The sequence below is a fragment of the Nannospalax galili genome, unplaced genomic scaffold (assembly GCF_000622305.1).
Source record: "Nannospalax galili isolate Female #2095 unplaced genomic scaffold, S.galili_v1.0 scaffold50, whole genome shotgun sequence".
Classification (NCBI taxonomy): Eukaryota; Metazoa; Chordata; class Mammalia; order Rodentia; family Spalacidae; genus Nannospalax; species Nannospalax galili.
In genome coordinates this window covers 1,728,260-1,741,552 of record NW_008328749.1, presented here as the reverse complement: position 1 = coordinate 1,741,552, position 13,293 = coordinate 1,728,260, and the positions used below count along the sequence as shown (strand labels likewise).

Below are 13,293 nucleotides of genomic sequence, written 5' to 3'. Positions count from 1 at the left end.
ATGACTAGGGGATTGACAGACTATACTATGTAAAAACATCATTTATTATTAGATAGGGACACTTTTAAAAGATTGTCAGTAATAAATTCTTCAGTTCCCAATGTTTATTCACAATACACAATTCACATTTCTCTTTAAAACATGTTTACTAATTCTTTGATAATTTCTTATATCTACTCAATGTATTTTCATATTTTTCCCAATACTGATGCTAACTTCACCCAGATCCACCCTCAAACCTCTCACCTCTTTCAACTTTGTATCCTCTTTTTTAGTTATCCAACTTCAATTTGTGCTGCCCATTTACTCAAGGTGTACAGCCATCCTCTGCAGCATGGTTCATCTACCAGGGATTATACCTGTAGAGAAAATTGACTCTCCCTCCCTCAAAAGCCACCAGTTGTCAATAGCTTCTCAGCTAAGGATGGAGGATTGTGAGTTGAATGGAATGTTGAATAGCTTGATCTTATACATGCAACCACAGCTGTTGTGAGCTCATGAGTTCAGGAGCCTTATTTCATGCCCTGGTCCTCCCTGACCTCTGACTTTTTCAATCTTTCTACACCATCTTCTATAATGGTCCCTAAGCCTTTGAGGGGGGAGTAATACAGATATTCCATTTGTGGCTGAGCACACAACAGAATATTACTCTCTGCACTTTGATCAGTTGTTTCTGCATTACCTTGCACAAAGAAATTTCTCTGATAAAATCAGAGAGCTATACTAACCTATAAGCATTGAAGTACAAATTGAGAAGGCAGTTTGATACTGTGACCATTTAACAAATAGTGGTAGATTCACCCCTGGTGCCTATGCATTCCCCAGACATGTTTTCTTGGCCAGATTTATAGACCAGGCATGCATTTACTCCTGTGAAATGGGCTTTAAAGCGGATCAGAAAGTGGTTAGTTTCCCCTGTTACATTCTTGCCAATATTGCATCCTTGGGCATATATTGCCACATAGGTCATTATTAGATTGGTCTAACTTGGAGTACCTATAGAATCTAGGAAATTAAAAAGGGACCCTTGGGTAGTGACAGGGTAAAAAGAACATATGGGAGGTGGTATAGTAAAACACAGGTGATATGAAGTGGATGGGGGAATAATGAGGAGTTTGGCTTAAGTGGAGAAAGGGATGAGTGGGTGTGGAAAGGAGTCAGGGGATAATCAGTGCTAAGGATATTTGAACAAAATCCATATGGAAACATATTATATAAGATATATATATATATATACAAGTTTAATTAGAGTTACACAGGGGATAATGCTTCTCTCAGAAACCAAAAGTTGCCAAATAAAAAGCCCAATTCCAGGTATGGAATACCTCCCCATGAATTGTTGGTCAGGAGTATCCCAAAGACCTCAAAACAATACAAGTTACTGTCATTTCTCTTAGTTGCCCACCATAATTTATTGATAAGACTCTATTTCTGAACACACCACACATTTTGGTCTCAGAATATGGGTAAAGCAAGTTGGCACTGACTGGGAAACTTCCTCCCTGCTGGCTTGCTTTCATAAGACTGGAAGGTTCTATGCAGGCTACTGGGGGAGAAAAGTAAGTGTCTTAGCCTACTGTGAAATCTACACAATTCACATTTACAACACAAATACCAAATAATCACATTGTTTTAAAAAAAGTTTTAATATTAATTAGCATAAGTTGAAGTAAGGCATGAAGTTCCTTATTGTGCTTTCTGTGACAAACACATAATACTGAAAAATACATAGTGAATATTTCCAAATTGCAATTAAGATTAAGCCTCAAGTGGTTCATAAATGTGTCTTTTATTTTCATGTTGTAGAAGTAACTTCCCACATCTCCTAGCTCCTTGGCATAAGGAAAGTTATTCAAAGCCAAATTGACACCTTTTCCTTTTCAGATTTGATACTAATTTATTTCAAATAGAAGAATAAAGTTAGAATTGGGGACTCTTTTTTAAGATAATTTTATTGAACTTTTGTAATTTTCATACAATATAGTTCATGGTATTTAGATCTCCTTCCCTATCCATACCTTTCCCCACTGCCCCCACCCAATTTAATGTTCTCTCTCCCTTTCTCTCTCTGTCCCCAAATGCCCTTCAATGTGGGTCCATGCACTAGGCCCACCAAGAGTCCCATCCCTGTAAGACACACTCTCTCCCTCCCTCCTAGCAATCATCAATTGCCAAAATTTCCTTAGGCTGCATTGGTATTTCTTACCCACTTCCCCATGTCTATGCTGGAATTTTGTCTGGTTTGAGCTTGCACAGGACTTGTACATGCTGTCACCACTGCTGTGAGTTCATATGAGTAACCTACAAGCTGTCTGCAAGACTCTGTTTCCTTGTGGTTATCCACCCCTCCAGCTCTTAAAATCTTTCCATCTCCTCTTCCACAATGATCCCTGAGCCCTGGAAGGCAGAGGTTTGAAACAGATGTCCTATTCAGGGATGAGCACTCTGCAGCTTCTTGTTCTCTGCATGTTGGCCAATTGTGCGTAAGGACTTTTCTTGTAAATATCTCTATAGGAAAAGGAGTGAGGCAGATTACTCAGATCAGGACCAGAACCTCTGACCATTGCTTTCTACTCAGGAAACAAAGTATCCATTTTCTATGCTAAAAGCTCTTGATTTCATAAGATTCTCACTTGATCTCAGAGAGATAGACCTTACTAGTAGGACTACAAACACATGATGAATTCACATTCTCTTCTTGTCCTGATCTGGACCTTCTAAATCCAAGCCTACTCAGGCATTGGTATAAAAGTTCATCTATTTGGATTTTTCATACCTTTGATAATAACTGAATAGAATCAAGCCCTCTTTCATAAAAAAAACTGATTTAAAAAATAAGAAAATAGGATACAATGATTATGTTATTTGAAAATAAAGGTTTGTTTCTGGAGCATTCTAAAAAACTAAATCACAAGTTATATGTACAGATATATTGAGAACTGTGAGACAAGAGACTGTCAGAAGATTTTTAAATATTAACACATCTTGGATTATTTCATTTCTGAGGGGATTTTTTTAAAGATTCCAATATAATATTTTTATTCATTAGCTATTAATTATTCTGCCAGGAATAAACACTTCTGTATATTCTTTATGAAGAATACTAGATCTTTACTGGAATTTCCAATTCATTAGAGCTTCATTGAATTTTATCATACTGAGACAAAATGCAGATCTAGTTCTAGGTTGGGGCTATTGTATGTGACCAAATTAATACGCTTCCAAAAGAATAACAGAGTAAGGAAGATGAATACCTAACTTACTCAGACAGCACCATACAATAGGCTGGCAATAGCTGATAAAATCTTTTGTCAGATATCCAGTTAGGGATAAAAGTGATAGTTTTGAAAGATCATCACATAAGGTAACTTGTGTGACTAATCATTAGTTCATAAACGTTTTTCAGTGAGTTGTCAGCTTCTTTCAAAATAATCACACGGTGAGCTTGAAGGATGAATTATAGACATTTGGGCTAGAGAGATGGTTCAGCAGTTAGGAACATATACTGCTCTTCCAGAGGGTTCCAGTTCCATTTCCAACACCCAGGTCAGGTGGCTCACAGCCACCTTTATCTAAAGATCCAGGAGATCCGATGCCTTCTTCTGGCCTCCACCCCACATGTACATGCATATACTCACACAAACACTTAAATATACATAAATATTTTTAATCAATTAAAATTTATTGATTTTATTTTATATTTTTTGAGAATGTCATACTTGAGTATTTTGTTTGCATCATTTCTACACCTCCCAATATCCCTTCAAATCTTCTCATGTTCCCACCACTCACTCCCTACCAATTACTTGACCTCTTCTTTGACTATAATTATTACATATGCACACATACATTTATAAACATACACATATATATGTGCATATGTATGTATGTATGTATTGAGTCCACTTAGTGGTACTCATGTGTACAAGTGTTCAGGATGAATATTTTATGAATATATAGAGCTATTCTATGATGCACCACAGGGAAATTTTGAAATGATAAATCATGTTATACTTTCAAGAAGATCCACTTAACTTTTTATTACTTTTTCTATTTGTTTGCAATGTATTGGCTAACAAAAGTAGATAACAAAAGTAGATATGATTGGCTAACAAAAGTAGATATGATTATTTTGGTAAGAGAGAAAATAGGATGAGAGGAAATAAGTTAAAATCAGAAATGAAGGAAACATCTCAAAATGAACCTCCACCCACCCCATAGGGTACCCATGTGAGTACAATGGATTCTGGAATTTGCTCTTCCCAGTGAAGAACAAAGTTAATGCAACACAAAAAGTTACAAATTTCCACCTCTCTAAGACTAAATTGGGCCTGGAAAGATGGCTAAGTGGCAAAAGGCAATTTAGGTCAAGCCTCAGTTTGATCCCTGAGATCCACATGGTGGAAGGAGAGAACAAACTCCCAAAGGTTATCTTCTGACCTCCACATGAATGTCATGACACACATACACACATAAATGAATGAATAGCAAATAAATAACTCATGAAACTCCAAGCTACTAGAATTTTCCCAGGATTCGCTAATACTATTCATATATATTTATAATTTTAAAACAGAAGAACAAATATTTTTTTCTTAAATTGTCTCAGTAAACACCTGGTGTGCTACACAAAAGAGCATTTCAGAGACCATTCAATAAGTGCCTCAAACCATTCTGAATAGGTAAGCAGCTAAGCAGGAGCTGAAAAATAAGATGCTTAAGTATATTTCTTCCAGGCCTTCTTCTATAAACTTACTTCTACAACACAGGTATTTTTGTTATGTGGATCAGTGTTTGGCCTGCATGATTTAAATTTATCAGTGTGTGAAAAGCCTGCAGAGGCCAGAAGAGGGTGATAGAGCCCCTAGAATTGGAGCTACAGATGGTTGTTAGTCACCATGTAGGTACTGGGAATCAAATCCAGGTCCTCTGCAAGAGCATCCAGTGGTCTTAACTGCTAAACTATCTTACTAGTCCTGCAACCTAGACATTCACATTTTCATCAAAAATTAAAGTTTCCTCATATTATTAAAAAAAAGGTACATGTAGGATGAAAATATATCCTTCACAAAAATTACAATCTACTGAAAATAAAATTATGGAGGTAATTATAAAAACAGCCATTAGATAACCAGAAATAGGTGCATATCATTGTTTATCTTAGAAATATTTAACATTTAAATTTATTTAGATCACAAACCTCTTAAAGCATCAATTACTTGTGTTTTTCACATTTTTTAAGCCTTTATGATGCCGTAATACTTTTCCTTGTGTGCACATTTTTTGTAAGAATGGAAATGTTTCATGATTTGAAGAAGGGAAAAGCTATAACTAATTGTCAAGCAATTAGAGATCTGTTGTTGTTCTCTGAAGAAAACTGAATGTAACCAAGAAACTTACCTAAACATATGAGTAACCTTTTATTCTTAAGAGAGAATTTGGGGTCAGTTAAAAGCCTAATATGCCACAGGGTATGCTGGCAAAATGTTTAGGTTGAGAAATTTTTCCAAGTAGATGGTACAAATTTCCTACTGAATCCATGAAAGCAAACTTTCAGTAAGACGCCCACAGTATGACTACTTAAAGCAGGTCTATTTCCTGGTAAACCCTCCAAAACAAATTAATTGCAAAACAGGTTCTTGAATAACAAAGTGGGTTGACTTCCATGAAAAGACAATTTAGTTAGAACTTGATTAATTACTGGAAAGAAAAGGCAAAAAAAAGAAGTGTCTGTAATGTCACACTTTAACACGGGTTAAATAGAGGGACCAAATCTGTGAAGAGTCTTCCTAGTCAGACTAGCGAATTTATTCATCTCTGCTTCTCTCTAACAAAAAAAAAATATTGAATATTTTATGGAAAAAAACAATTTTTAATATTCATGTTCACAGGGTCAATCAAAATGAAGCTACTTCTTTGGGCCTGTGTCATATGTGTCGCTTTTGCAAGGAAGGTAAGTAATTGGACTTTCAAAAACTGTAGCAATGGGTATAAATATCAAATAATGCTAACAAGTTCATGCTAAAGGTAAAATTTTATAAAAATGTATTAGAGAAACATGTTATGGGCATGAAGTTGGTTATGTCATAATCTTCAAAGGAAATTTTTTAAAGTTTATTTTAAGTGAATGAGTGTCTTGTCTGAATGTATGTAGTGCACCTATGCATCTACAGTGCCTACAGAAGCCAAAAGAGGGTGTCAGATCCCCTGGAACTGAAGTTACAGACTTCTGTTAGCTGCTATGTGGGTGCTGGGAACCAAACCCAGGTCCTCTGCCAGGAGTAACCAAAGCCCTTAACTGCTGGGTCATCTCTCCAGGCCTCATTCAAAGGAAATTTTAAAGGCAAAATAATATAGTTGTAAAACATGGATCAGATCAACAGGAAGGAAAAGAAGTTCAAAAACAGGGAGCTGGAAAAAGAAAGTACTACAGAGAATTAGAATCCCATGTAGATAGAATTCATAAGGTTTCTCTAGCAGTGAAGTCCACTGCTGAGATATCTATGCAGAGCCCAAAGAATGCTCCACCAGCACAAGTCAATGGACTTAGTGACCCTCAGTGTAATGTGAGAGTACACAGAGCTCTAGAGAGCATTAAACTCCGAGAGCATTAAAAAAAAAAAAAAAAAAAAGTCTCACTTTCTAGCTATGGATGGCCTGGAACTCAACATGTAGATCACTTTGGCCTCAACCTACCTGCCCCTCCCTCCCAAGTGGAGTGCTGGGCTTAAAGGTTTGTACCACAATATGTGGCCAGAGGGCAAATTCTTAATCCTAACCAATTCATGTGCTAAATTTTCTCTTTGAGAAAGCAGTAACACCTAATCCCAAATAATACTTTCAGTACCAAACAGATGATACTTAAAGTGCTTAGCAGAGTGTCTAGGATATAGTAGGAACTCAAACTACCTGAGATTATATTTACATATATATATATATATATATTTAATTTTATGTGTATAAGTGTTATGCCTGTGTGTATACAAGTATACCTGTATCATGCAATGCCAGTGGAGATCAGAAGTGGGTGTCTGTTCTGGAGTTACAGACAGTTGTTAGCCGTCATATGAGTGCTGGGAACTGAACCTGGGTCCTCTGCAAGAACAGAGAGTACTCTTAACCACTGAACTATCCAGCCCCCATTACTTCATATTTTTCATTGTTACTATTATCACCTTGGCCAAACTTCAAAATACTATTTTGTCTTCTAAAATTACCTGAATTAATGTCTGATTCTTCATATAGTATATGCTGAGTTTACTACAGTTTTTATTCTCTTATTCTCTGGTTCCCGATTCATGGTGAATTTATAAGATATAGCAAAGTGTCATTAAAAAACAAGGATATTTTTTAAAAAGGATATATATCTGTCAAGAAGTGCAAGAGAAAAACACACACCACTCACATATACATACATACCTCACCATACACATCTAGACACATCTACACACATACCATTCTGGGCTGCCTATCTAGTTGGTCCCCTACTCTCTCTCTCTCTCTCACACACACACAGACACACACACACACACACAGACACACACACACACACACCACCTGGGAAGTAAAAGAACAAAATACCATCTATGAATAAGAGCTGAATGTTGTTCCTATGACAAAGATTGATGTACGTTCACAATAGTTCAAACTAAAACCAAGTCAGCCATCATAAACCTCCTAGCCAAAAGTATGTGATGATTTTGATGACAATGAGACTTCATTCAGACTGATGAATGAAGAAATTATAAAGGCTTTTCAAATTCTACAGTAATATGAAAATTTGAATACAGGCATTTACCAGTAACTAACCAAATTTAAATGTAATTTTCTTTGTTGTAGAGGCACTATCCCTTCATTTATAAGGTAACACTTTTACTTACTTAAACTACATCTGTTTCATCCTTAAAGTAAATTTATATTTAAAGTTTTTCTCTTTTCTTGACAATAATGACTTCAATTGCTATTAAAATTGCTATTAAGATTAGCTTTATCTCCTAAAATTGGATGACAAAAATGAAATAGAAATATACTTATGCTAACATATTTATCAACAATCTTAATTTCTAGTGACCAGAAATATTAAGTGTGTTTATTTCATATTATACTATGCATAATATTCCTTAATCTGTTCTTAAATTAAGTGATATTAATTAAACAGAGAGGCATTGTTTCCATGAGAGATTAGAACAGAACAAAGCATTAGATGCCAGGCAGCTCTATATTCCATTGTATATTTTGTCTGTATGTTGGTTGGCTGGTTGTCATTGAGGGGCTGTTTGTTTTTAGACAAAGGATCATGTAGCCCAGGCTGACTTTGAACTCAATAAGCGACTGAGGAAGATCTTAAATCTTAATCCTCCTCCCTTTACCTCCCCAGTGTTGGGACTGTAGGCATCTACCACTATTCCTGACTCAATTTTATCTTGATACTAGAAACAAGTATAGGAGTTGGGAGATTTCTGCATAGCAAGTAACAATTTATTCCTTGTAGGAGACAAAAGTACTTATTAACTAATGTTTGATTTTTCTTGAGTTCAGTGTCATTTTTGTCTCAAAAGCAGATGGCAAAAGCATGCTAAGTGGGTTACAAGTGTACCTAACCACAAGCATGCTGTAGACAGATAACATGGCAAAGAAAATCAAGAGAAATGGACTGGGATGTGGACATTTTTACTAAAAGCCATAAAAGTTATGGCAAAGAAGTGGAATCTTTTTAAAGGTTCTAAAAACTGAGACAGTTTTGAATGTTATTTTGAATTCTCTTTTGAGTTAATATTCTAATCATCAGTAAGTATACATAATGTAATGCAAGTATCTGGTATTTTAAAAAAAGCTAGCAGATATAAAATTGAACAAAAGGATTTGTCTCCTGGTTCCTAAATAGATTATGAATAAAACCTTTAAGTAACAGTATAGAAAGACTAGAACCAGCAGGACACTGCAATTATTGCATGTCCACCTGGTTCACTTTGTGTGTGTATGTGTGTACATGTGCAATATATTCACGTGTTCATGTAGGGTGTGTGTCTGTATGAGTGCAAGTGCGTGTGTATGTGTGTGTCATATGTATCACATGAATATGTGGAGGCCACAGGTCAATACCAGTTATCTTTGTTAGTTACTCCCTACCTTACTGATTCAGGATCTTCTACTTATTCAGGTTTCAGCTAGGCTGGATGACCAGCAAGCCCCAGGCATCCTCCTATCTCGCACCCAAACTTTCCCCCAGTACTGGGATTATAGGCACACGCTTCTGCATCTAACTTCTAAGTGGGTGCTGAAGACCCAGACTCAGCTCCTCATGCTTGCACAGCAGGCACTTCACTGACTGAGCCATCTCCCTAGCCCTGCACGTCCACTTTGTAAGAATGTTTATTGAAAGCCACTCACTGTGCTGCATGCCTGTGATCCCAGAACTCAGGAAGCCAAAGTAGGAGGAGCTTGAAACCAGCCTGGGCTACCTATCAAGAACCAAGTAGGCCCAAGGCAACATAGCAGGATCCTATTTAAAAAGATCTTTCACAGTCATAGGAAAAAAGAAAAGACAAACATCTATAGCTCTTAAAATTCCAAGTCACAGTCATTCCAAATGTAAGCAGAGATCTAAGGACTTATTCTTTCAGTGATATCAAATTTAAAACAAACTTTGTTTTCTTTGTTGTTTTAGAAATCTTCCTCGTCCAGTGAAGAGGTAAAATATATTCATATCTATAAATATTTGAATATATCAATATGTAATTTTCATTATTTGTTTGCTTTAAAATATAATTTGCCATCAAACAGTGTTAAATATTTATTATGTTTTTCCTTGAAACACTAGGGAATACTGTTAGGAACACATTCACTTCTCTTCCTCTGGTGGGTCCACTTAAGTTGCAAATATAAGCATACTTATGTTTATACATCATGTAATGTTTGTATCCATACTGATATCCTGTCCATTGATACTGTTTGCTCATTCTATTGAGTGGTTTAAAATGAAACCTAATCTTACAAAATTTGACATTAAAAGAAATTATTGTTGACAAGGAAGGCAATATTTTCCAACAAACATGAAAAATGAGGCTATGCTCATTGAGAAAATAATTTGAAATGCATGTAAGAAAATTACTCCATCAGCTGACAAACTCTAAACATATAAGAAATGTTTAAGCATAGTTTATCATGTTTTTTAAAGGCTATTTATCAAAATTCAAAGTTCTTTTAATTATACTTGAGGTATACAAATCTATCAAAGAGTCTAAGAACCTGATTTGCAAACCAAGAGTGCCTACTCATGAAAACGTCACAAATTTATGATAGGAAATAAAACTTTATGTATACATAAATAAGAAACATCCTTATTTTCTGTAAATTATAATTGTGTGATCTGAGCTCCCTAGAAGTCTTACAGCATGGGACAGATCAACCAGAGGACTGGGCAGAGGTCCTACCAAAAGAAAGAATTTGAAATTTGAGAATAAATCGATAAGCAATGTTATTAAGGGACTAATTTAAAACACAAGTATCACAGGGAAAATTATATGTGAAAAATAAAGTTCATTCTCCATATCCTCTGCCTGCCTTCCTGACAACAATTCAGGGTGCATGATCTTCAAAGAATAGAAGTTTGGATGAAAAAGGACAAACATAAAGAGTCCTGTCTCTGGAAAGGGCATATGGAGAGAAGGCTTCCAGTGGGGCAGTTTAGAGGGCACCAAGAGCAGCAGGTATGGGAAGGAGTGAGGCTAGAGGGAATAGGCCTGCAAATGCCAGTGGCCATACTCTCCCTCACCCAGCAGCAATCAGTCTCAAATAGTTCTCAGTCTAGTGCTGACCCACCACCTATTTCTCATCTCCCCTTTGGAGTCGAACACGGGACCTATTTCAGCTCAATTAAATTTAATTTTCTTAAGAAATTATTTCCAATTCATCCAGGCTTGATGGCCCAGGTCTTTAATCTCAACATTCAGGAGGCAGAGGCAGACTGGTATCTCTCAGTTTGAGGCCAGCCTGATCTACCCAGTGAGTTCCAGGCCAGCCACGGGTTCATAATGAGAACCTGTTTCAGAAAACCAAGAGGGAGACAAAGACGGAGGGGGTGGGGGGAGGAAGGGAGGGAGGGAGGGAAGAAAGGAAGGAAGGAAGGAATTATTTCCATTTCAAAAATTATGGAAGCATATTAGCATTAAAAAAGACTAGGCATTCTTGTTAAAAATTATTTACCATATATCATCACAGCTATATGTAATATATAGATTGGGGTATAAACAGACACAATTACCTTCTTGTTTCACTTTAGGATTACTATGGCAACCGCTACCCATTTAATCCATCTCTGAATATCCCTTTCGGCTTTTGGAATGAAAATTTGCCACCTTTTCCATTGCCTACTTTTGATGGTCACCAAGGGAATGCCATCACCAAATTGTTTGGAAATTCTGAGCCTGAAAGAGGGCTATCTCCCTATCCCTGGATTAGTACCTCTTCTAAAGTTCACTACCCATACCAAGGTGCTAATTACCCCTCCGATGCTTCAGCAAATGCTCCTGCAGCTTCTCCTCCTCCTCCTCCTCCCCGGCCATACCCCTTCAACATCCCTGCAAAAATTTATTTTGCCCCACCTGTTGCAGTTGAGCCTCCTGGGGCCCCTGCACCCCCTATTGCACCTGTTGTACCTGAGGCTGTTGTACCTGAGTTCTCTGTGGATAAATCTCCTTCAGGCCTGCCTGGTCCAGTCAGACTTGGGCCAGCCCAGCCTGCTGAACCCAAATCTCCTGTACCTGAACCTTCTTCACCTCAGTTTGGGGTAGCTGAATCTGTTCCAGCCCAGTTTGGTACAGCTGAACCTGGCCAAGCCCGCCCTGGACCCCCGGAACCTGCCCAAACCCGCCCTGGATCACAGGAACCTGCTCAAGCCCGCCCTGGAACACCAGAACTTGCTCAAGCGCACCCTGGAACACCGGAACCTGCTCAGAACCAAACTGTGGCTGCACCTGAATCTGCTGCAGGCCACTCTGCTGAAGCCAAACCTGCTTCAGCTGAGCCTGCTGCAGCCCAATCTATACCAGCTGAATCTGCCACAGGCCAGTCTCTTGAAGCCAAACCTGCTCCAGCTGAACCTTTTGCGGTCAGGCCTAATGCAGGTGAGGCTGCTTCAAGCCAATCTGCAGTGGGAAAACTTATTACAGCAGAGCCTACTGAAGTGAAATCTGAGCCTGGAGGTGAGCCACCTGAGATGTTGAAACCTAGTGGTCAAGAACCTCCTCTGCCTCTTCTTTTTGATCAAGTAGGTGGCCTGCCTTACTACTGTAAGGCATGGAATCTGTAGTAAGGAAGACAGTTTCCGTACAAAGAAACATACCATCTTAAAGATCTGGAGCGGCTTTATTATTGTGCAGTTGGTAAACAAACTACAGTTATTGAAAGTTTATAGTTTGATAAGTTTTGGCATTTTTATATATCCATAAAAAGAATTTTCAGGATTTGAATATATGTTAGAGTCCAAAACACCTTCCCTATCCTTTCTACTACCTTCTCTTTTCTCAAATCCTTGACAGCTTTCCTCTCACCACAACTGAGTTTATATATTCTAGAATAACAGATGAGCAGAGTGGTACTTATGACGTTATGAACTATTTGTATGTGACTTTATATATATATTTTTTTTCATATATTTATTCTTGGAGTTGTATATACCATTGGATTTTTTTCAGAGTATTATCTTAGTATATAGATGTCCCAGAAGTTTTCCACTCATCCACCTACTGACGAATAGTTGGACATCTAGCAGATTGTCCAACAAAACTGATTATCTGGACAACTTTGCTTTGTTCCTGATGTTAGGGGAAGGCACTAATGTTTTTTTTTTCATATGCCACCCAGATATATTACACAAACACAATCACACACACACACACACACACACACACACACACACACACACACAAACTTAACCTACAATGCATAAGCTCTGGAAATCTCCACAGACAATCTGCTAAAACAAATATTGGGTCCATCTCCTCTACTTCCTGTATCTTAATAATTACTGTTCTTCATAATCTTCTTCTGCATAATTTTAAAGATACATTTTATATTAGAAAAGAGTAAATCCTCTTTGTTACCTTATCCAGAAGCAAAGTTTTCTAAAGTTTTTGTAAGACTTATCAAAGATTATTTGGAAAAGAGTTATTTAGCAAGATTATTTAGAAAAAGAAGACTCAGCACTACTAACTGGTGTATGATGTCATATGAAAAGAGTCTGGGTTGTTTTTTTTTCTTTTTAGGTAGAGGACTGAAATTGTCTGGAGCAGA

The 13,293-nt window shown here is 37.2% G+C and overlaps 1 protein-coding gene across 1 annotated transcript; it reads left to right on the top strand.

The window, feature by feature from the left end:
* The first annotated feature begins 5,902 nt into the window (after window positions 1–5,902).
* Window positions 5,903–12,310, top strand: Prr27 (proline rich 27). The gene is made up of 4 exons (XM_029561626.1): window positions 5,903–5,953; window positions 7,840–7,863; window positions 9,668–9,691; window positions 11,282–12,310. The coding sequence occupies exons 1-4, from the start codon at window positions 5,903–5,905 to the stop codon at window positions 12,308–12,310; spliced, it is 1,128 nt and encodes a 375-aa protein (XP_029417486.1).
* Window positions 12,311–13,293: the final 983 nt, after the last annotated feature.